Source organism: Pongo pygmaeus, chromosome 10 (genome assembly GCF_028885625.2).
Source record: "Pongo pygmaeus isolate AG05252 chromosome 10, NHGRI_mPonPyg2-v2.0_pri, whole genome shotgun sequence".
NCBI lineage: Eukaryota > Metazoa > Chordata > Mammalia > Primates > Hominidae > Pongo > Pongo pygmaeus.
The window spans coordinates 13604655-13629903 of NC_072383.2; the positions used below are offsets into that span (position 1 = coordinate 13604655).

Genomic DNA, 25249 nt, shown 5'->3' on the forward strand with positions numbered 1-25249 from the left:
CCCAGCTACTTGGGAGGCTGAGGCAGGAGAATCGCTTGAACCTGGGAGGCAGAGGTTGTGGTGAGCTGAGATCGCACCATTGTACTCCAGCCTGGGCAACAAGAGCGAAACTCCATCACAAAAAAAAAAAAAAAAAAAATAGAAAGAAAAAGAAAAAGAAAGAAAGCAATAACAGCCAGAAGAAAATGGGCTGGGTGCGGTGGCTCACACCTGTAATCCCAGCACTTTGGGAGACTGAGTTGGGCAGATTATCTGAGCCCAGCTACTCTGGTGGTTGAGGTGTGAGAATTGCTGGAACCCGGGAGGCAGAGGCTTCAGTGAGCCAAGATTGTGCCACTGTGTACCAGCCTGGGAGACAGAGCAAGACTCTGTCTCAAAAACAAAGCAAAACAAAAAATCAGCCAGGTGTGGTGGCACACGCCTGTAGTGCTAGCTACTCAGGAGGCTGAAGTGGGAGGACCGCTTGGGTCCAGGAGGCGGAGATTGCAGTAAGTCGAGCTTGCGCCACTGCACTCCAGCCTGGGTGACAAAGCGAGACCCTGTCTTGAAAAAACAAACAAAAAAACCCAAAAAACAACAAAAAACCCCCCAAAAACCGTAAAGCCAGAAGAAAGCCTGAGAGAGAAATAAAGAGAGGAGTGTTGGAGAAAGAAAGAAAGGAAAGGGAAGGAATACAACATTTCTGGTAAATTCTCAAGTTTCAAAGAGGAGTGGTGAGGAGCAAACATTCCTTTGACTTAGGAAGATACTGTGTAACTTTTTCCCCCATTCTATTTACCTTCCAAGCAGTGTGTGCTAATATTAATATTGACATCCCTGTTCGTATAATAGCTTTGGGGAACATGTTGCATAGTTTGGGATTCTTTTCGGTTAACTGAGTTTGAACAAAAACAAGTTCAAGCTATTATTGGTTTTCTTTTCTGTGGGCTGTAGGGGCCAGACCTGCCTTAGGAGACTTCTTGTATAAGTCATTAAAAGCCTTCGTTTCATGCTTTCATTAAAATGTTTACGCAGGTTCAAACTTGAAAATCTGCCCCAAATGGCAACGTGCCAGAAGTTGATTCTTGTTGCTTCAGAAAAAGGGGAAAATATCCCTTTGCTGGAGTAACATTTGCACTGGGTGAGAGAGACATTCCCTCCCAAGAATATATGGCTTTATTGAGTGAGGTCAAATGAAACTTTACCCAGTTCTTTGCCCATGCGGAAAATGAATGTGTCTAATTTACCTTCCAAATGGGGGAAATGGGAGCAGAAAGGCAGATTACTCAACATTGTTTGGAAAGACCATATAAACGTCAGGGGAGCTGTATCTCCAGCCCCATGTGGTTTTAGGCCCTGAACCGTTTACTGTCTGTAGTCTAAAAATTGTCTGCTCATGGCCACAGGAACACTCAGGCTTAACAAGTTAATCACATCCAGAGGCACAAAAAGCTAGTACCTCAGCCAGAACAGATCCAATTTCTTTCCCAGACTGGATAACTTTGTTTTATAAAATCAGCTCAGTGATATTTCAAGGGTTAATTATAAGTCTTTAGAAATTCTGGACTTGCATTTATCTTTTAAAAATATTTACACAACTTGGCTTTCTATGGCACCACTCTCTGTGTGTGCATATGTGCGTGTGTGTGTGCGTGCATGTGTTTTTGCATGTGTGCACGTGTGTGTTTTAGCAGCTCAATGCATTTAATATTTTCTCTCCAAACCTAGACATCTCCAAAAGCACACAGGAAGGGGAGATTTGTCAGACCCATTTGGAAGGTAATGCTGTCCACTCACTTTAAGGTGAAATGGAGGCAGGCAGATGCCTCGCTCACAGCCACTGCCAGGTAGTAGGAGTGGAAACTGGGCCTCCTGCTTTCTGAGTCCTGTTTTGAAAGCCCCTCCCTGAGTCCAGCATCTCTCTTTGTGAAATCCATGGAAATCCAGATAGACTGAAGGATTCCTCTACTCAAGTACTTTAAGAAAAGTTCCTGATTTTTCCCTTTGTTAAGCCCGAGAAGGAGGTGGGAGGGAGAATGCCTCTCCTCTGCTATTCAGTGGCTCCAGGTTTCTCTTTAAGAAATGCAATCAGACCACATACTCCTCAGCATCTGAGAACACTTCCTCCGGAGTCCAGTTCTCCTTTCCAGGCAGCTGAGGGAAGAGAGACTTTAAAACTGGCAGAGGGCATCAGGGGTGAAAGGTAACCCTGAGAGTAGGAAAAGGCCAGGGAGAGAGGCTGATTCCAGCAGGGGAGACTGGCCCATTTGGAGTGCCAGCACATGCCTGGGGATTCCCTGGCCTCACCTGCAGGCACCCTCCCCTTCCTGAGGGTTGGAATGCTCAGAGATCACAGGGACTCTCAACCCACTGCTGGGAGTGGCCCCTCTCAGACAGGCATTTTTATTATCAAATGAGCAATGAGAGAGGGGAGAGGTGAGGAACTCTATGAGAAACATGCAGTCTTTTATCACGTCATCAGTTTTCAGTGAGGAAATCCAGACCTTCTTACTTTTACAGAGATAGAATTCAGTTCTCAGGGACTTGTGAAGATGCAGCATCATCAAATCATTGTGTGTGTGTGTGTGTGTATGTGTGTGTGTGTGTTACATTTTCCTTATCATCCACCTTAGAAAATATTCTCTACATTCCCATGTTAAAATATTTTTTCCCAAAATCCATCCATCCTCATGCCAACATCCTAAAGAAAGTAATATAGGTTCATTGCAGAGGATTTGGAAAATACAGAATTGTGACCAGAACAAACTAAACTGCACCCATAATTTTATCATCGAATTTGATCAACATTTTGGTGAATAGCCATCAGTATGTTTTTCTATCTTTTTAGGGAATATAAGTTCCAAGAGGCAGGGATGTCGTTCACTTCTGTGACTCAGTGCTCTGAATCAGGCCCGGTGAAGACTGATGTGTAGCCTGTATTGGCGGAATGAATCAAGAAATACGACACATGCATATTTTGAATTGAAATAGGTTGTCAGGGTGCAGCAGAGAATAACAGAAATAGAACTGCTTGGATGTGTTGACTTAGATCCAAGCTACTACTGGTAACGTACTGTATCTCCTTGAATAAGTCACTTCACCTCTCTGGGCTTGAGCTGCTTCTTCAGTAAAATAATCCTTGTAGCTAAGATTTGTTGAGCGCTCACTATGTACACTGCCATAAGCCCTATATGTGTATTTCTCATCATAGCTCTGTGAGTTATGTACCTGCCATCTCCATTTTATGCATGAGAAAATAGGCTTGGAGAAGTTAAGTGGTTTGCCTAAAGTCACGCAGCAAATTTGTGGAGAGCTGGGCTTGAACTTAAGCATCTGGGCTTTTACTCTCTCCAGTGGAATGCCTGGGCTGTGGGATGAGATGACTTCGCAGGCCTCTCCCAGCTCCAGTGTTGAGAGAGAGAGAGGAGTGGTGCAGGGAGGTAGTCGGGATGATTATGCTACTGGCCAAGTTCAAGAAAGTCAATTGTGGAACAAGGTCCAGCTGATTATTACAGAGAGCAAAGTTCTTAACTAGAGGACTTCCTCCTGGAATGTGGAGGGTCCACACGGGCACTAGCAGAGCATAATGAAAGACCAGGAATTCTCTGCTGCTCAATCAGTGCTCCATCACTCAGAGGCAGGGCTGCAAGGGCTCCTGGTGTGTCCCCTTCGCCTTCAGGGCCTCCCTGTATGGCCACCCACAGGACAGTGCACCAGGGTCCGTCAGGGAAGTAAATAAAAAAAAGAATCTGATAATTCCTGACAGTGAGCAGCAGCTGATGCATTTAATGGGGGAGGAAGACTGGGAATCTCTCTGGATGATGACCTAGGACTTCAGTCAGCAGGACACTGGCCCCTTTCCTCCCCCTCCCAGGCTGAAACCTTGTGTTTTGCCTTATGTCCATGGTAACCAAGTCTCCTTTTTGGTAAGGAGGAATGGACTTCAGTAAACAGATCTATTTGTGTGATCCTATTACTCATTTGAAGCAATGTCCCTCCTTTTTTCCACTGTGGTCTGTGTGTCTGAGTCAGAGAGAGCCTACAACAGGGTTCTTTGAATTGATGGCTCACTCCCAGCCACTCTTGACTGACTGCCAGCTTAGCAGGGCGTAGCTTACCAACAAATCTTTTTTTTTTTTTTTTTTTTTTTTTAAAGCCAGACTGATTCATAGAAACTCCTTTAAAACACAGTGAAAAGAAACCGCCCATTACACACCCCAGTACACCAGCAGAGGAAACTTATAACCCCGGGAGGCAGGTCCTTCCCCTCAGTGCGGTCGCATACTTCCAGAAGATCGGACCAGGGCTGCTGCCAGCACCTGCCACTCAGAGCGCCTCTGTCGCTGGGACCCTTCAGGTAGGACAGCTCCCAATGCTGTGGGGACTCTCAGCAAAACTTCTCCTTCCTTTCCACGGCTCTGCTTCTTCTGACCTCATCTAAGCTTTGCTTTTTCTTTTTTTCCTTCGCTATTTTTCTATGATCCTCTAAGAACCAAGTCCTTGAAACTTTTGGCTCAAAGTGGATACAGAGACAACTTTTTCCAGAAAGTTCAGAGAAGTGTATTTTGAGGATGGAGTCTGGGGAAATCAGTGGGATGGGGCTAAAATCGTGCCTGGCAGTGACCGGGTTCTCGTTCTAGGATGTGGAGGGAGCAGGGACTTTGAAACAAGCTGGGATAGGATACTGTTTATGGAGGAAACACCACACACTTTGGAAATGACATTGGGAACTGGCCAGATGTTTTTCACCTCCTCTGTTTTGATTCTGATTTCTTCAGGACTTGAATTGTTTCTCTGCTGGCTGGTTGTTGGTTGGGATTTTTTTGGTGGTGGTGGATAGATAACTGGTTTTCAGTTTATTTTTGACATTGCTTTTCCTGCCTGTTTGCTTCTCTATTCACTTCTGTTTAAATTGAAGTATTTTTTTTTCTCCTCACAGGATGGGAAGAGGGGGATTGGTTTGTTTAAAGAAAACCGTTGGCCAGGCACGGTGGCTCATGCCTGTAATCCTAGCACTTTGGGAGGCTGAGGCGGGCAGATCACCTGAGGTCAGGAGTTCAGGACAAGCCTGGCCAATATGGTGAAACCCTGTCTCTACTAAAATACAAAAATTAGCCAGGCATGATGGCAGGTGCCTGTAATTCCAGCTACTTGGTAGGCTGAGACGGGAGAATTGCTTGAATCCGGGAGACGGTGGTGGCAGTGAGCCAAGATTGTGCCACTGCACTCCAGCCTGGGCAGCTGAGTGAGACTCCATCTCAAAAAAAAAAAAAAAAAAAAGAAAGAAAAAAGAAAACCGTTAGAGAGAGAAAGAGAGGGAGGCAAATGGTGTTTCAAATGAAATGTGGGAGGGGTTCATTTGGTCGAAGCAGGAGCTGATGAGGATTCCAGATGCCTTCTCTTGGCCAGATGTGGAGGGCGGGGGAGGCAAAAGGGAAGCTGGGTTTGGAGAAGAGGGTGGGGCAGGAGAACTTCATCTGTGCCTGTTAAAAATTGTTGAGTGGCTTTGTGCTTTCACCCCAGAAAGAGCTGCCTTTCAGTGCCGAGTGAAAAGATGGCATACCAGAAACGATAAAAGAACTTTTAAAAGAAAGTGGATGTGGAATTTCTCTGCATGGAAGGCAGTGATTGTTTTGAAATGCTTATCTTTTCTCTCGTTCCCGAAATGTGATTGTATAAATGCAAACACTCATGCTAATCATGAAATCTGGAGGAATGAAGAAGGGTGCTTTTTCTTTTTTTTCTTTCTTTTTTTTTTTTTCGGTTAGCATTTTGGGTGTCTACCGAGGTGTGGCCCATTTCAACATAGACGCTGGAATATTTTTTCCCCAAGTAAACAAGATGAGAATGACAGGATTCAGCTTGTCTGACAAAGTTAGGCTTTTCCTTTAGAAAGGCAGTACATTGGGAGAGAAGATTTAGATGTAATCAACCCTGTGTTGAGCAGGCAATGCTTCTTGTAAAACTGCCCCAAGGGGGATGATTGAGTAGGCATCAGGGCAACTTTTCAAGATGAAGGGAACTCCTACATTTGCTTCACATGTTTATTATTTCCACATTACATGGATGTGGATTAGCGAAGCCATTATTAAATCAATAGTGTTAACATTCTGTGAAAATTATACAAATCTTTTAGTTCTGTGCAGGTTAAAACTAATAACCAGTCAGCAAACGGAAAGCCCTGACAATGTTGGGAGTGTAAACCATCATGAATTGCATTATTTGTGGCAACGTTTCACATGATACTATGGGTTTATACAGGAGAAAATATGCTACATGTTACTTCCTGGAGTTTGAAGGCAATTTAGAAAAACGCCGTTCTGATTCCTGCTCTGCTCTTCCTCCAAGAAGTAGTGAAAGAGTCCCTTAGCTGTGAGAGTTTTTCTGGATTTCAGCTTTGACAATACCGAAATGTGAGGGTTATTTCCCCCGCCTCCGCCCGCTGCCTCCCACCCTCAGGGGCAGATCCAATTCCACCCAGACTCCGAAGAATGGGGCGGGGGCGGGGGCTGCAGGACATCCTGTCTGGCGCCCTGGTCAGAGGGCCCCCCACATTTACATTGTTTGTGGGTACTAAACTGTCTTGGGAGTTGGCAAAAGGCCATCAAGAACCAACTTGGAGCAAATCACATCCTTAGAATCTGGCTATCTCCCAGGACTGCTGGGCAGACTGCTGGAGAAAGGAAAGACATCCCTTCTGTGGATTGTGGAAAGGACTCACTGCGCCTTCCTCAGCCCTTCCTGCTTCCTCCAGAGACCAGATTAGGCCCATCAAGTTCCCAGCCTTGTCAGTGGGCTTCATGGAGACCCCTCACCTGGGAACGCAGACCCTCTTGGCTTGCTCTGGGTGGCTCTAGGGATTTCAGGTAGTGCCAGACCCACAGGGACTACTGTAGAGAGACCCGTTGAAGACCGGGGAAAACTTGTGGATGAGGCAAGACTGCTTTTCTGTAGACTCTATGGAGCCTGGTGGGGCACATAACTGAAACGTGGACACGGGAAAGGGCAGGAGGCAAGTCAGTTCCATTTCATCCTTCATTTCGTTCACAGAATTCTAAATTTGGGAGGGATCTTGGATCTCATTCATTCTCTTACTGTATGCAGAAATCTAATTTTTACACCATCTTGAACAGATGGCCATCCTACAGATCTTAAAATTTCCAGATGCGGGGAGCTCAGAACCTCAGTGTGTACCTCCACACTCATTCCCCTTAGCAGGCCAGCTCTAATTTTATTAAAGTTCCTTAAATCAAGGAAAATCAACTTCCTTATAACTTCCTGATTCTGCTGGCCTGAAACAACTCAGAAAATATCTATTCTGGTTTTGTTGTTGCTCCACCCAATGAGTCCTATCCTCTAAACACTTAATGTCTATTTAATATTTAATGAATACAACTTGATGGATCTACATTGCATTATCTTTTCTTCTTCTTTTTTTTTGCCTAAGGCTCAGAAGGGCAGGGAGCATTTTTGAAGTTTGGAATTATGCACATAGTTAATCATACTCACAGGGTTTTTGATTTGGAGGTATTTAATTTTCTAAATGCATGAATATGGTTCCTTCTTTAACCTCCCACATGTATGTACATAGCTGCCTAACACAAAGCCTCAGGCCTATTTGGGACTCTCAGATGTACATACTCGGAGGGACACACCCAGTGTTGCTACCTACTAGGTCATGGTTAGATCAATCCAATACCAGGACACAGGCTTCCAGCTAGGCCTTTTGGGGATTGTCCCATAATTTGGTCCATAGTTCATGTAGCCCACATCTATACATTGTCACCACCCATCATAGTAATTACGGGAACAGGCTGCCCATCAAATGTAGCCTCCTTGTAATTGCTGGCCAGCAATCTGGGTATCAACCCCTTGAGAAGAGCTCCTAACCCTTAACCAGTGTAGAACGGGAATTTTCTCACCATAAGCTTCCCTTTTCTAATACTCTTCCCAGATCCGCCCAGGTGATCTTGAATTTCTGGACTGCACTTGCTATTCAGTAATCAAGAAAGCCCAAATATGGTTCCAGTTAGGGGTTTACTTGAATCTTCAGCACCCAGCCCCGACATACACACGTCCTGAGACTACTCTTTGCAACACTTCAGTCCCTGGTGTCCTGCCTGGGTAAAACCATTTCCTTCAATTTACCTGGGAGATTCACTGATACTGAAGCAGAAAGATGAAAGCACAAACACCTGTGGTGATTGCTGCTTCTGTCTCTTTCTTTTTAACAAAATGTTTGGGTCAAGTTTTTCTTTTGTGTTGTGGAGATGGCATTTCCCTGGAACTGCAATGGAATCCTCTGCTGTTGATGCGCTTGGCCTTATGTGGCTGTGATAGTTTTTCTATTTGCTGAGCCTGATTCGTGAATTGTTTCTTCAAACAGGGTAGTTAAACTAGAGAGCCCTTTCAGCACAGTTTGAAACCGTGGCAAGAATCCTGGAGCAGACGTAAGACAGCTGACTAGGAAGACAGAGGGGCAGTGGTGTTATCTTGACTCTGCCATGTAACCACAGGCGAGGCACTTGTCTTCTTGCTTTCGGAAGTTGAACTTGGTGGTTCTTTCAGACCCCTTATGGCTCTGAGATTCTAAGATTCAGCCAGGCATGGTAATCCCAGCTACTTGGGAGACTGAGGTGGGAGGATCACTTGAACCCAGGAGTTTGAGACCAGTCTGGGCAACCTAGTGAGACCCTGTCTCTAACAGAAGAATTTTAAAAAGCAGGGCGTGGTGGTGCATGCCTGTAGTCCCAGCTACTTGGGAAGCTGAGGCAGGAGGATTGATTGAGCCCAGGGCTTTGAGGCTGTAGTCAGCTATGATTGTACCATTGCACTCCAGCCTGGGCGACAAAACAAGACCCTGTCTCAAAAAAAATAAAAACAAAACAAACAAACAAAAACACCAAAAAAAACGAAAAACAAAAAAATTAAGATCCTGCCATTTCTATTTTGAGAAATCCCTTGGGCTGACACTAGCAGCTAGTTTAATCGGTAAAAATTCATAGAAAAGTGAAACAGGGCAACACGTGGCATTGAAATGGGCATTTTGCAGAGGATTCTCGTCTCCTAGGTCCCTTGAGGACCCACGGAGCCTCCTCTGCCCCATCCACTCACAGATTCTTTAGGCATGGTGTTCCCCGGACTTAGCCATGAGCATTCACTCGGCACTGGGAATAAAAGAAAGAGGTTTGAGTAATTAAACGTAAAGGGTGCCAGCTCAGATGAGGAGGGCAGGCTGAGTATACGAAGACATTGACAATGGCAAAGCATTCACCAGGAACAGAATCAGGCTCAGGGAGAAACTAAGCTGGCCCTGGGAAAGAAACTCCACCCTCTTCTTGAGGAGGGAGACCCTGCAGCATGAGGGTGTGGTGTACAGGTGTGGACAGGAGCCAAAGAGGAACAATTTGAGAGGAGGAAGAGGAAGATGCAACTAGGACAGGAGGGAGGGAGGGAGAGCAAGTGGGATGCTGTTTCCCAGGCCTGTGTGTTGAGGGAGGAGGCAGGCAGAAAGACCTAGAAGCGGGAGAAAAAGCTAAGTGGATAGAGAAAGACAGAAAGGGGGCAAAAGAGCAAGGGAGAAGTGATGAGGATGTTTCCCTTCCCATCCTTCCGCTCTTGTTTGGGGACCACCCACCCTCAATGTTTCAGGACAGTCCTTCGGTCAAAATTCAATTCTTTGTCCCCTGTGAAGAATCTTTTGTCGCATTGGCTACCTCTTGTTTTTTCAGGATAGTTGACACCTCTTTGGTATCATTTTAGTTTCCATTACGTGTGCCCACCAGGCTGGAACCTCTTCAATGTTTCTTCTCTTCCAGGTCAGATCAGAGCTGAGAGCACAATGGGGTCCTTGATCCTTAGACTTCTCATTTCAAAGAATCAAAGACCCTTGCCCAGGACACTGGAGAAGGGGAGTTGGAGAGAGGTTTGCAACCCTGAAACAACTAGTTTGGGGCAAGCCAGTGTGTTCACATTGATCTCAGAGAAAGCTCTGAAGCTGAGACCTGGAGCTTCCCTTTACTGAAAGATAGTCTCCATGTCTGGGTGGGGTGGGGACTCCTGTGCTGAGGGTTAGAAGGTTGCTCGGAGTTTGCAGGGGGATCTGGTTCGGGCCTGTGGTGGCCAGGCAGCCTGGCGCTGCTGGGTGGGCCTTCTCAGCAAAACGACAGGGAGAAGCAGTGGCCTCTGAAGACCCTGTGTTTTTATAATTGGCACAGTTTTAAGGGGTATATGCTGACTCTCTGATTAACTCAGAGATGGTAGGAGGAAAAGAGAGAACAGTAGATCTGGTAGAAGTTCTAGAACTTCCACCAAACCCTAAGCCAAGAGACAGGAGAGAGAAAATCATGCCAGGTGGAAGAGCCCTGCCTGGAAGGTGCGAAATGGCTTCAGCTCTGATTCGATTCCATTTCTCCTTTGGGGACGTGCATTTCCTTCTTATCAAGGGGTTGGACTGAATGACCTCAACGCCTCCCAACCTCTAAAGAACGAATTGAAATGAAGCCCTGAGCCCATCTGGTGGGTCTGGGGTGTCTCTAGGCAAGGGGCCTCCCCTCCCAGCTTGCCGCCTTCCAGGAGGCTGCAGCTTTGCTGGTTGAAGCATGTTGCCGCCATCTACTGTTGGTCCCACCCAAGCGCCGCTGGGGCCGGGCCACACCTAGGTTTTCTTCCCAAACTCCTAGTTATTATCTTGGCAACTTCTCCCTTGAAGACATTCTGGCTGCCAGAACACTCCTTTGTCAAAAGCAGAAGGCAACTCACGCTTCCGTCCTCGCCCAGGGAACATCGCCCGATCCCTTGACCAGCTGCAGTCTGGGGGAGTGGGCTGGGCCCCAGCTTCACAGCCCAGGTCTGGCCTCAGTCTTCGCAGATGTTGCCCAGATCCACCCCTCCCCTGAACACAAAGGAGGACAAGCGGAAATAAGAGAGAGAGGTTATTCTCCTTGGGAGCATTTGCAAAAACAATATTCATGTAGCTTGTTTGCTTTTAGCATAATTGTTGGCCCTCAGGCTCTGCCAGAGAAGCATAAAGCCCATTTCGCTGGCCCAAGCCTCTCATTTTACACGGAGAAAGAGACCAACCAACCAGGAACTGTGTGGCCCCCGCTCTGTGCCTGGCACAGGCCTTCAGCCCTCACGCTAATCCTGTGAGGTCTACAGGTCACAGTTCAGACGTCGTGGAGCCAGGATTGGAGCTGAGAAGCCCTGCTCTGTGCTACTTTGAACTCTGTGCCTGTAGGAGCCACTGACCAGAGAGGTTATGTGATTTTTCCAAAGTCAGAAGTTGGTCAGAGGCAGATTTATTATAAGAATCTGGTTCTCCAATAGGTTCTCTCTCTCTCATACAGCGTGCTTACCCCACTCCCAACCCACACCTTGGATCCTCACCCCTAACTATGTGAGACTCTGTCCTAGTCTACATAGCACCAGACCAACATGACTTGCTGTATAATAACCCCCATTTATAATAGCCTGCATTTGGGAGATGAAAAAAATAATTGTTTTCTCTGCAGCATGTAGGTCCCTATTACTTTTGCTGCTTGATTGATGATGTTTCTCCTGGTCGTAAAAACTGCCCTGTATTTTCCAACATCAAGTCCTACCTGAGGTTCCTTACTTCCACACCAAACATGAGCTATGCAGAGGCCAGAGGAAATGGCCCTTGAGAATCCTTTTTCTCCCCATGTTTCCCACGGAGAAATTAATACCCTGCTTTCCCACCCCTGCATAAAAACAATATTGAGAATGGAAAAGTACGCTTGATATAAAACAACAATAACAATGGCCAGAGAGGCTCATCCAAGGTCTCATCCACTCAGCCTGCCTTTAATCCCAGTCTTTTCCTCCGCCAGACACATCCTCTCTGGCTGCCCCCAGAAGGGAGTGCTTCCTTTTCTGCTTTTGTGTTACATGCGCATCCATTTTGCCAACCAAATGATCCTTCATGGGAAACAAACACATCAAAACCAAACCAACAAAAACAAAATGCTCCCGACTTGCGCAGAGGACAGAAAGGCTTTCGTGCCACCCTGCGCGGTGTCCTTAGGAAGGAGAGGCAGCTGCGGAGTTTCAGGTGTCACGCTGAGGAAGGTGGTGTGGGGTCGTCTGATTCATGGGGGTCAGTGACCAGAAGCGGCTACGCCTCCCTCTCTCCTCGAGCTTTGGAGGAAGCACCACGTCTTTGGTCAGATGCTGTGAGAAAGCTTTCTCCAAAGTTTACAGTTATCCAGAAAGAGATCAGAATTTCACTGTCAGAAAAACATTGGCCAACAAAAAGACAGGGAGTGTCTAGCAGTAATCTCAGGACTCTGTTATGACTTGACTGAGATTTTGAGATCTAAGGTGAGAGCCTCTGGTGAATCTTCTGATAACCTGGTAGTTCTGCTGTGAAGACAACCATGCTAGAAAGAGGAAGAATTAGTCTAGTCGGGTAATCTCACTGGCAGAATTAAAAATGGTGGTGGTCGTTGCCAAGAGCACACTTGGATGTATTGTCAGAAAAATCTTTCTAATCGGGGAGGGGATCCTGGTAGGTAGTGAGCTCTCCATGACTGGAGGAGACTAAGCGTGATTCAGATAGTTCTTTGGTCAGATTTGTAGATGACTTTCTTGAATTGAAAAGGAATTTTAAAGACCTCCCTCTTCAGTCCTGAGATTCTATAATTCAAAGAAGTAGAGAGAAAGGTTAAATCTGCAGACAAACTAGTGTTTAGAAATTTAAGACATTTTCTTTGCATTCACTTATTTCCTCTTGAACAAAAGGCAACACACACATATATACCCTTGTATATTCAAATGCACTCAGGAAACAGTCACATATTTACATAGGTATTTATATAGAAATATATAGCAAAGTTTGCATACAATAAGATGCTCAATACATAGTTGTAGTAAAGTATTAAACAATTGCTGAAAAATAATAAAGGACTAAAGTCTATGTATGTTTAAAAAAAGGAAATATTTTCCCTCTATAATTCTGTTTATTATGGAGTCTTCAGTCATTTTGACATTGATTATTTTTCCATGGGGAAGAAAATATGGCCATCCTTAATTCATTTATTTGTTCATTGAACAGATATTTATTTGGTACCTGTCACAGGCAAGACTCTCCCTTCAGGGACTTAAAATCTTAGGGCTGTCATTAGTGGTTTTAATAAAAAGCTATGTGAGGGCAATAGAAGAAGAGAGAAAAGAAAACTGCTCCTAACCTATGGATCTGGGAAGGCTTTTTAGAAGAGGTAGGATTTTAGCTTGGTTGAAAAGAATTTGATAGACTGTCACTGAAAGAAGAATACAAAAGCAGGGCTTTTATTTTTGGAAATCCAAGTCCTGGGATTGCAAGGGCTGGCTTGAGGTGCTTGGAGCCTCTTTCCTGGTGATTGGTGGTGGTTAGTGGTGGGGGTTTGGAGGTTCTTGAGTAGGGGAGTGCCATGGTCAGATAACCCAGTAGCAGGGTAGAAGATATGTTAGAGGGGAGGCGTTCAGAGACAGGGTCATGGGTGAGGCTGATGCCATAGTCAGGCTAGGACCTGAACTGGACAGTGGCAATGGGAATGGAACATAAGGAAGGATGTGAGAGAAGTAATGGAGGTAGAAACTCAGGGTAGGACTGTGATGTTTTGGGCAACAAAAGTGGAATGAGGGGAAGGGAAGATAGGACATTTGGCAGTGGTCATTACTGCTCTCTTCTCCCCAGAAAAAACCTGATCTTTCTTAAGCTGCCAGGGAAATGCCAGCCAGATCCATCTCCTGCTTCTCAGAAAGCTCTCTCATGCCCTTTTGTAGAGAAGGTCTCCATGATGCCTTTCATTCTGGGAGAATCTCACCCACTCTCAAATGAATCATGGAAATTTGAGCCCTGAGGGCCTCCCCCAGTGTTTGCATCATCTTCAGCCCCTGATTTCTGAGCATGCTCCCCTCCCACCCCTCGGCTAAGGCTAATTCTTCAGTGACTCAAGGCCCAGGATTTTGACCACTTCCTTCACTGGAGAAGTGGGTTTTTGGTTGCTCTATTCTATTGTATTGCTCCCAGTTATTGTGTTTTAGGCCACTCTTAAAGAATTGCTGCTGCCCCCAGGCCCCATGGCAGTTCAATGAACACACAGACTTCTGGACAGGAAGAAGTTATCTGACACCTAGCTTAGCAATCACGGAGCCAAATTATGCACCTCTAAACTTCCCTTCTGTTCCTTAGAAGTCAATTATTCTCAAAGTCTCTGCAGATTTAGTTACCCACCAGAAAAGGAAAGGCTCCCATGGGGGCCTGAGTAATTTCTCACTGGTCAGAGAACCCTAAAAGTGTTAGGCTGCCTGAACAAAGGCAACAAGGCAATGTATGGCAGTCTCAGGGCTGTGTTCCTTTGATTCTTTCTTTTGTGTGTGTGTGTGTGTGTGTGTGTGGTGTGTAAGAGGGAGGCAAGAAGCCAATAAAGATTTAAATGGATGGAGAAAACTTGAGAGGTTTGGTTATCCCTCTTTCCCTTCTCTCATGTCTCATATTAGTTAGTCCTTTAGAGCTATAGTCACGAGCAATTTTAATCCTCAGGGTTCTATTTAATTTAATTTATTTTATTTTATTTTGAGATGGAGTCTTGCTCTGTTGCCCAGGCTGGAGTGCAATGGAGCAATCTCGGCTCTTTGCAACCTCCGCCTCCCTGGTTCAAGCGATTCTCCTGCCTCAGCCTCCCCAGTAGCTGGGACTACAGGTGTGTGCCACCACACCCAGCTAATTTCTTGTATTTTTAGTAGATACTAGGTTTCACCATGTTAGCCAGGATGATCTCGAACTCCCTCAGGGTTATTTCTACTGACTATAACTATATTAGCTATTCTGTTAGCTAAGAACTTTATCTGAATACTGAATGGTCAGTGTTTGTGAGGTTTGCATTAGAGCTAGGACCACAAAGACACCTCTGCTGTAGTGTGGTCTGGGCAATGCAGAAAGAAAAGGAGGAACAGTGGTCAGAAACAAAAGATGGTGGTCGGAGGTAGGGAACTGCAAGCCTGTCCATTAGGGCAGAAAGAAGAACAGAAAAGGGATATCAGAGACCCGTGTGTGGCTCCGAGGTGCTGATCTCTATTTCTCTTAATAATACTTCTCTCCAGAGTCAACATACACGACCCCTATACCTTCCTCAGTTTCCCACCCAGCCCCTAACTGCCCCTGTGCCATGTATGTTAGGTAGATGAGGCTTAAGAAGGAGATCATCCTCCACTCACAGTGGTGGGTACAGAAATGTGTTCCTGGCATCCACACAGAAGTCAGTGGATGGCCTGTTCTTTAAAAATGCAATGAATTGATAAGCTCTGCTGGCCTAGGTCTGGGAGTCTAAGCACCACAAATGAACGCTGTTATGAGCATTCCCCTACAACTTTGGAACTGCCCAGTGCACCAAATGCTCTGCAAAAAGCGGGTCTTGCTTCAAAGTATTCAGAATTGCAATGCTGTGATTCTCTGCATCTTGGTTTGCGCTGCCTTACTAGGACTAGGGGTATGCTTTCCACTGGAGATGCCACCCATATCATTTTAGAGAGGGCTGAGGGAGAAGTCTACTATTATTTTAGTGAAACACACTGCTAAGAAATAAATAGTAGCCACCAATACTTCCAATGGTATAAATTCTCGTAAATGGTATTTTTTTCAGTGCCTTTGTATGAAGCAAGATTCACAATGGGGCAGAGAATGAATCTCCCCACAAGCTACCTTGCAAGTAATGGGTGGGTGGAAGTTTCAGGAGCAGAGGTTCTTCTGTTTATTATACTCTGCTATTTGATAAATGCCCAGACATTTACCCATTAGGTACCACTAATGGCTTTTTCATAAAGACCTCAATGATCACCTCCTCCCAGACTGAGGGTTTCCCTGGGGGCAGGAGGTATCTAGCACAGTGGAAAGACTGGGTAACTAGGGATGATTCAGCCCAGAAACTCAAGAAGATAATTCATTCTGTTTTCACCTGTTTTGGGGAAGGCCATTGAAAATAATGGAAGCCCCTCTAAACTGACAGTGAATGATATTAGTAAAACATGACAAATAATGGGCCAGTGAAAAGATGGAGAAGTTGTAGCTGAAGCTAAACAGCCCCTCCTTCTGGCTGGATACAGCAGCTAAAAGCAGAGAGAACTGTGTGTTTTGCACAAGACCACTTGCTAACTCAAGACATTTTGCTTCTTTCCATGGTGAAAAGACAGGGAGGGCACCATCACAAAAATCTAAGATGAAAGAGAGTCGCTCTTTTGCTTGATTCTTACATCCATTCTTCCAGCCTGCAATGGGCAGGGCATATGGTCAGGTGGATCCAGGGGCCAGGCACTCGTGCACACCACCAGGGCTGTGATGCACGGGCCCAGGTAGAGGTGCCATGGGAGGGGTCATTGAGACAGAGAGTGTGAGCTGGGCAGAGGAAATCAGACTTGACTTTAGGGGTTACAGAGCAACCCAAGGAGACAAAATGCTGCTGAATTCCTAACAGCCTATTAGGGAGGGAATGTTTTCTGTGACTCATTTAAGCGGCCTCACTTGGTGGATTATATTCTGTTATTGGCCCCTCCAGCTCTTCCCACTTTTAAGAAGAGGATGTTTGTAAATTAGAAGTAACAGGAACAAGAAAGTCATTTGAAGAGCCCAAGGAGGATTAAACATAAGTATCCGTTATGTAATATTTGTAATTCCCTGCAATCAGCCTGTTCCTTTCCCCATAGGGGGCAAGGAGATCAGGATCTGGTGAGGTGTGAATCTTGGGGGGTATGAGGAAGTTGGGCTGAGAAAGTGAACTTTCTCCTGGTCTTTCCTGAGGGTGTGCTCTTAGAGGTCTCCCCCCTTAAGGGGCAAGGGTTAGATAAATGACAATTTCTAAGAGGACCGAAAGGATTTTATACACCCTGCCTCGTGAACTAGACAGCCGATATCTTATTACTTGCACTTAACATGGGGCAGCCTAGTGATTGAGTAACTGGGTTGGGTTGGCAACAGCTACCCGGCTTCACTTATGAATAATAGTAATAATAATAACCACAGCTAAAGCAACCCCATTATTAGTAGCTGCCATGTGCCAGACACTAGGTGTTTTACATAAACAATCTGAATTCATCCTCACATTTCCCTTTGCAATTGACATTGTGACTTCCACTTTCTAAATGAGGAAACAGATGAGCGGTCAAATAACTGGATATGATTCTAATTCAACCTCTGTCTGATTCAAAAAACTCTTTTACTGTGCATTTAAGTCAAGCAGAAAATTGGGGAGGTGTGCTAGAACCTGAGAAAAGCAAAAATGAATTTGAATGTGTGGGGAGATTATTAATAGCAGACATGAAAGCTCCAACCTCTCCCCTGAAGAGGCAGGATAAAAGTCATCATTTTTGCATTCACAGTTAAATTGGATACATTCCTAAAAAACAGCCTGGGTTGGAAGGAAGTGGCCAGATTGGGAAGGGGCTGTTGGAGAGGGTCAGGGAGAATGGTGGAAGCCAGTGTCTGCCTCTCATTCCTTGCTTGCAGAGAGCAAGGCACCCTGATGTATATTAGATCATTCTAGATTTTTGGTTGCCTGATAAAGAAAGTGAGAGGAGATAAAAGGCAAGTGAAGTGTTGGAATTATAGTATCAGTGCTCTCTAATAAATACCTGATGTGGCATGAAAGTGGCTCAAGCACATTTAAAAGCATCAATTAAATTAGGTGGAGTGAGAGAGGGCAGTGGAACAACTTGCAGGATGTGCCTGGCCATCTCCTCCCTTGGTTGGGGCATCCACATATCCATTCTGCCTAGGGTGTGAATAACCTCAAGCCCTTTTCTTTTGATGTCCCTCTGAGCCTGCACTGCTTTGTGACAGTTTTAGGCATGACAAAGCTCTCCTTCTGTAGCTGACATAAATCAGAATAGCCTCCCCCACGTGTATCCTTCACACTTCGTTTATTTCCTAGGCTTTATGATCAATGGGCTCCCTTCTTCTCTGCTGCCATTATGGCTGAAAGCTTTTGTTTATCCGTGCACATTCTTAATCGATATTAGTTCCCAATCCTCCCACCCTGTGATTTATGCATTTGCCTGTCTTCTGTATTGAGTCCTGAAGGATTGGAATTTGTGTAAATGTCATGTACAAGGAGAAGGCACATTTGGTGGTATCTCAAGTTGCATTACTTTTAAAGCCCCCAGAACCGTCTCACTGAGCTGTGGAAAATACGACTCTCTGCCCAGACCAATGGCAGGCTTCCTGCCATGAGGCACACAGAGCCCAAAGGCTCAGGTGTAAGTAATAATAGTCTGAAATGCTCGGTCAGAGGGTGACCAGACCATTAAACTGTAATTAGGTTGTTATAATTATTGAAAACCAAACAGCATTATAATAATAGAATTGTGCCTCTCACATTTTATATCTTGCCCGGGATCAAATTAGTAGCCTATTCAGTGTATGGGCATTGAGTAATAGTTGCTATTCTTCAGAAGGCATTTACTTCTATTAAAAGTGCTGGGTGAGCAATTTGATGAAAGCATGGACATTTTCCTAGTGGAAAATGGACATTTATATGACATTGTTGCACAGAGACCTGGAATTTATAAAGGCCTACTTCTTTGAAAATCAAAGTCCTATTTTTAACCTCTAAAACACAAACAAAATAAAATATTAACAGTTATCATAAAATGTTCTTGTTCCTTTTTTGAAATAGAATGTATTAGAGAAATGAGTATGTAAATACCCAAGAAGAAACCAAATTCTGTTTCCATGTAGGTATGCACTTAGGCAAATCAGAACTAGGTTACAGGGGTGTTTTCAGGAATTTATGATTAGATTGGGATGGTTTTTAGTGCAGCTCTTCCCCATGTTAGCAGATAGCCCACACGTGTGGGAAAGCTGAGTCGTCTTATTGAATCTGACAGTAACCGTTTTTGTCCCTTTCTTTTTCTTTTCAGAACTCTCTTTGCTCACGAGTTACCAAAAAAAAAAAAAAAAAAAGAGCCAAGATGTTGGTATTGCTGGCTGGTATCTTTGTGGTCCACATTGCTACTGTTATTATGCTATTTGTTAGCACCATTGCCAATGTGAGTAATGTTCTTTTGTTCATTCATTCATTGAGAAATCATTCGAATATTTACATCAAGTGCACAAAAGAAGTTTAAGCCACAGCCCTTGCCCTTCATGAACTTACAGCTCAGTTGTGGGAAAACAAAATAAACACACGCTTGCTCTTCAAACAATTAAATAACAGGAGGATAAAAGTGAATGTCCACAGGAGTGATCCTGCTAGAGCTGTAGGTGGTTAAGGGCTGGAGGATCTAGTGCAGCGGCTTCGGTCTCTAGAAGAGCCTTCCCAGCAGCAGGGGTGAGTGGAGCTTGAGGTGAACCTGGAGGAGTGGTAGATGGCTGAGGTTTCTCTTAGTGAAAGAGGGAAGGTGGAAGGATCATAGGGATGCATTCAGGTGGGAGTGCTAGCAAAGGAGCACATGTAGGAAGGACAAGCTTTGGTCAGAGGATAAGGAGGACACACACCTATGTGGCTGGAGCCGAACTTCCCCTCGGAGAAGCTTGATTAGAAGGATAGATGGGAAGAAGAGGATGCCAGACTGACGAATTCAAATTTTGAGCAAAGAGTAGCATGTGAAAGTGGAGTTTTGCAAGATTAACCCAGTGCCACTGAATTAACTAACTCAGACAAAACAAGAAAAAAAAAATGGAGGTAGTGTCTTTTCTCTCTGAACCCTGGGCTACTCTGACCTCTAGTGGTGGCTTATAGCACCCAATTTGCTTTTACTTGTGCTTTTCTCAGAAAAAAGCCAGCTCCTTGGACCTAAAAACCAAGGCCACCAATCACTAGGCAGGCAAACCATGGTTTCAGAATCTGTTTAGGTCCCTATCACAGTTAAAGTATAAGTGAGTTTTAAAGTTCAGATAGAAGAGCTTTGCAAACATTAGTGGGTGTGATCATAAGCAAGGCTAATTAAGAATAACTGTGATAAGACAACCTCTGCCCATGCGACCTCCTCATTTTATAATTTAGCCATTCTATATGTCAACTCCTATATCTATCCAGATAAATCTGATAAGCTTCTTCAAAGTGTATTAATGAGCGCCAAAGTGCTGAGTATCTGTGAATTACCAGCCCCTAATATAAGGCTAGGCACACAGTTGTTTATTGAATGAAGAGCAGGGATTGGCGTAGGTGATTGCATGTTCCCGGCCCCGCCTTTCCAGTGTGTGCATTTGTGTGTGTGTAGACAGGATCCTGCACTTGTTTTCTATTCCAGAAGGATAATTCCTTTTCTTGGGCCAGGCAGGAAGGGATGGCGGCACCATGATCAGTCTGGGGGAATCCATTCAGGTCACCCTTTAGCTTTTAGTAGCCCCTACAGGAAAGCACTTGCTATAGTATTTTACTATCAAATTACTTTGCATGTTGTGACAGTCAAGTTTGATCCTTCTGTTTAGATGAAAGTGGCTTATTAACCACTAGATTCATTGTTATTTTCCCAGTAGGTCTTATGTTTCTTAATTGTTTCCAGTTGGACATTTCACTTTTTTCCTGGTTAACCAGGGACTTAAATGAAACAATCTTGTTAGAGTGTATGAATTGCACATACCTAGCCAGTTTCCTCATCCTGGACTTCTGTTTCTCAGAACCTTAGAATTTTAAACCACTGTGGTTGAGTTACTTCCATATTTTTTTAAGTCATGAAGAATGTGGAGCCCAAAGAGGGCTAGGTGATTTCTTTCCGGGGTTCACATTCTTCTGTCTCTCTTCTCTTGGCAACTTTGTGAACTTCAGTTTTAATCGGACCTTATTTTTATCCACAGATAAGCTGCATAGCCATAGTTATGGCTAAATAGAATGTCTTTATTAAAATTTGATCCCGATGCAAGATGATTTGTTATTTTCTTTTTAAATCAGAGGGTCAGCTTTCAATCAACATTTTTTCTCCTTCTGGTTTCAGGTCTGGGTGGTTTCCAATCATGGAGCTACATCAGTAGGTCTTTGGAAAAACTGTTCCTACAATAGCTGCAATGAGACCCTGTCATATGCCGGTGAAGGTATATATAAAGATATTGACCCAGTGCTGACAATAGGTGTGGTCAGGGAATGTTCAGCCCCTGGAGTGACCTCATGCCCTTGTTCTCCTCGCCCTGTATCTACAGATGCCCTGAAGACAGTGCAGGCCTTCATGATTCTCTCTATCATCTTCTCTGTCATTGCCCTCCTGGTCTTCGTGTTCCAGCTCTTCACCATGGAGAAGGGAAACCGGTTCTTCCTCTCAGGGGCCACCACGCTGGTGTGCTGTGAGTATCTCATGGGTAGACTCCAGTTTACACTTTTAAGTCCATCTTACCATGGGTGCTTCTGGCAACTTGAACAGATTAGCACGTGGTTCAGTGAAACTTCCTTGTGCAATTTTCTCCTCTGGTTATTTGTTCTCTCGTGGAGAACCTTGAATTGCTGCTTGGGTTAAGAACCCTCACCTGCTTCATTGTTCAAAACCAGTGCTCCTGGGTAGCTACCAAGTGGCAGCGCATATCTCTCAGTAGCATGTGTGTACAAGACACTTGAAGAAGGCAGAAAGGTAGGAGTTCTCAGGAAGATGAAACCACTGCCACAATGCACACAATTATTGTGATTCTCATTTAATTGTCGTTCTTTCCCAATATACTTGGTTTGGTGGGAGGACATGCTCTTTTGCATCCCTGAATAGCTTTCCTAGACCCACGAGGGACAGACGGGACAGCTGGGTGGTAGGCATGAGGTTCTGTGTTTTACATCACACTATGGCCACACAAACCAGTGCAGATATGAGAGCCCAGACACCTCTAATTTATCAACATATCATCGATCTTGGCCCAGGGGACATCCAACAGAACTCCTGTTGAGGGACAAACCACTAGAGTTCATTTTTCTATTGCTAATGAGGGAAATAGGATCTTCGTAAAATTATAAAAACTTTTTCTTGCTTTTAATGTAAGAAAACACACCGACACATCTCCTTTTCCCCTGCAGGGCTGTGCATTCTGGTGGGGGTGTCCATCTACACTGATCGTTATGCGAAGTGCAGTGAAAACTTCCAAGGGTCGGAGTGTCACCATGGCTATTCCTACATCCTGGCCTGGATCTGCTTCTGCTTCAGCTTCATCATCGGCGTTCTCTATCTGGTCCTGAGAAAGAAATAAGGCTGGACGAGTTCATGGGGATCTGGGGGGTGGGGAGGAGGAAGCCATTGAATCTGGGAGGGAAGTGGAGGTTGCTGTACAGGAAAAACCAAGATAGGGGAGGGGGGAGGGGGAAGGAAAGGGGGGAGGTCAAATCCCAAACCATTACTGAGGAGTTTCTCTACTGCCAATCCCCTGCCCTGGGGAGAAAGTAGTTGGCTAGTACTTTGATGCTCCCTTGATGGGGTCCAGAGAACCTCCCTGCAGCCACCAGACTTGGCCTCCAGCTGTTCTCAGTGACACACACTGTCTGGGGCCCCATCAGCTGCCACAACACCAGCCCCACTTCCGAGGTGAATTCTGGGTCATGCACTGAGGTCCACAGACCTATTGCACTGAGTTAAAATAGCGGTACAAGTTCTGGCAAGAGCAGATATTGTCTTTGTGCTGAATATGCTAAGCCTGGAAGCCATCCTGCCCTTCTGACCCAAAGCAAAACATCACATTCCAGCCTGAAGTGCCTACTGGGGGCTTTGGCCTGCGAGCCATTGTCCCTCTTTGGAACAGATATTTAGCTCTGTGGAATTCAGTGACAAAATGGGAGGAGGAGAGAGAGTTTGTAAGGTCATGCTGGTGAGTTAGCTAAACCAAGAGGGAGACCTTTTCACAATGGAAAACCTGGGGGATGGTCAGAGCCCAGTCCAGACCTCACACATGGCTGTCCCTCATGGAGACCTCATGCCATGGTCTTTGCTAGGCCTCTCGCTGAAAGCCAAGGCAGCTCTTCTGGAGTTTCTCTAAAGTCACTAGTGAACAATTCAGTGTGAAAGTACCACACAAACTATGGGATCCAAGGGGCAGTCTTGCAACAGTGCCATATTAGGGTCATGTTTTTAGGATTCCCCTCAATGCAGTCAATGTTTCTTTTAAGTATACAACAGGAGATAGATGGACATGGCTCATTGTAGCACAATCCTATTACTCTTCCTCTAACATTTTTGAGGAAGTTTTGTCTAATTATCAATATTGAGGATCAGGGCTCCTAGGCTCAGTGGTAGCTCTGGCTTAGACCATCTGGAGTGATCACCTCTTGGGGACCCTGCCTATCCCACTTCACAGGTGAGGCATGGCAATTCTGGAAGCTGATTAAAACACACGTAAACCAAAATCAAACAACAGGCCCTTGGGTGAAAGGTGCTATATAATTGTGAAGTATTAAGCATACCATATTTCAGCCATGATAAGAACAGAGTGCCTGCGTTCCCAGGAAAATAAGAAAATCCCATGAGATAAATAAAAATATAGGTGATGGGCGGATCTTTTCTTTAAAATAAAAAAGCAAAAACTCTTGTGGTACCTAGTCAGATGGTAGACGAGCTGTCTGTTGCCGCAGGAGCACCTCTATATAGGACTTAGAAGCAGTATGTTATTCCTGGTTAAGCAGGCATTGCTTTGCCCTGGAGCAGCTATTTTAAGCCATCTCAGATTCTGTCTAAAGGGGTTTTTTGGGAAGACATTTTCTTTATCGCCCTGAGAAGATCTACCCCAGGGAGAATCTGAGACATCTTGCCTCCTTTTCTTTATTAGCTTTCTCCTCATCCATTTCTTTTATACCTTTCCTTTTTGGGGAGTTGTTATGCCATGATTTCTGGTATTTATGTAAAAGGATTATTACTAATTCTATTTCTCTGTGTTTATTCTGGTTAAGGAAATGTTGAGGACAAGCCACCAAATTACCTGGGCTGAGGTTAGAGAGATTGGCCAGCAAAAACTGTGGGAAGATGAACTCTTATTATGATTTCATTATCACATGATTATAGAAGGCTGTCTTAGTGCAGAAACATACTTACATATCAGACATGTCCAAAGGAAATACTCACATTTCATTAAGAAGTTGAACTATGACTGGAGTAAACCACGTATTCCCTTATCTTTTACTTTTTTTCTGTGACATTTATGTCTCATGTAATTTGCATTACTTTGGTGGATTGTTCTAGTACTGTATTGGGCTTCTTCATTAATAGATTATTTCATATACTATAATTGTAAATATTTTGATACAAATGTTTATAACTCTAGGGATAAAAAAACAGATTCTGATTCCCTTCATTGTGTGAATGTTTTTTTTTCTAAAAAAATGTGGAGAAATATGGATAATTGTGACATTTATCCCTCATTAAGCTGCCTATCAGTTTGATTTGGACAACTTGACATTTATGTGAGACATTAAGCTACTTTCTGGTAATATATTAGGCATTTCTGCAATAGCTCTTTCAGGCAACTGAATATTATTAAGCATGGTTTTATCTTCCTTTAATTAAACCTCTTAGGCAAAAAATGGAACTTCATAAGCTAATACATTAGAAAGGGGTTATGATTTTAAATCAGAAATGCTTGTGACATTAAGAAATGGGCACTTCTGAAGTTTCTTTGAAACAGCCAGCTCCTCTAATGTGTCTTCAACATATAAAGTGATTCACAAAGGCATGCATCACACCTATTTGTAGCAGCCCATTCATTACATAAACCAGGGCATACCTGTGTGGGCTCTGTGAGTGAAGGGAGGCTTCACTACTTTCTGTGAGCAGTAAGGACTGGTATCTTTCTGTGAGCAATAAGGACTGGATAAAGACGGCATATCCTTGTGTCGTGTCAGCACCAATACAATAAGGAGGGTTTTAATGTGAAGCAGGCAATCTTCCAGCCCCTTCTGGTCTTGGATGAAATAGTTGCACAGAGTATTGCACCAAAAATACACAATGGAGGCTGAAAAGTTCAACATATTTTAAATCAATTAATCAAATTGCATTGATTCTTGATGCTTTCTCAGAGGCCTACATGATTTCTTAGATTGCTCTGATAAAGTATCATAAGAGGTCCACTTCCCCTCATTTAGCTCCCCCAGGGATTTCGTTTCCCCCATGTCATACACCCAGTCCTAAATCAACCCCCAAGGCTATCCTTCCATCCCTTCTCCAGAGGGAACTTTTGTCAGACTCTGCAACAAACTCCTAGCTCTATCCAGAGTGTCCTCTGCTGCTAAGATTGGTATCTTTCTCCTCAAAAGCCTGGATGGTGAATGGGGGTGTATTAGTCAGAATTCTCCAGAGAAACAGAAAAAATAAGATTTGCGTGTGT

General features: G+C 44.5%; 1 protein-coding gene across 1 annotated transcript; it reads left to right on the forward strand.

Annotated features, from left to right (window-relative positions):
- The first annotated feature begins 4152 nt into the window (after positions 1-4152).
- Positions 4153-24220, forward strand: EMP1 (epithelial membrane protein 1). The gene is made up of 5 exons (XM_054445009.2): positions 4153-4336; positions 18892-19020; positions 20908-21004; positions 21110-21250; positions 21963-24220. The coding sequence occupies exons 2-5, from the start codon at positions 18943-18945 to the stop codon at positions 22130-22132; spliced, it is 486 nt and encodes a 161-aa protein (XP_054300984.1). The 5' UTR covers positions 4153-4336; positions 18892-18942; the 3' UTR covers positions 22133-24220.
- Positions 24221-25249: the final 1029 nt, after the last annotated feature.

Coding starts and splice junctions, on each gene's coding strand:
- EMP1 (XM_054445009.2), top strand. CDS start 18,943: ATGTTGGTATTGCTGGCTGGTATCTTTGTGGTCCACATTGCTACTGTT. Junction 19,021..20,907: donor TTGTTAGCACCATTGCCAAT/GTGAGTAATGTT, acceptor TTCTGGTTTCAG/GTCTGGGTGGTTTCCAATCA. Junction 21,005..21,109: donor CCTGTCATATGCCGGTGAAG/GTATATATAAAG, acceptor CTGTATCTACAG/ATGCCCTGAAGACAGTGCAG.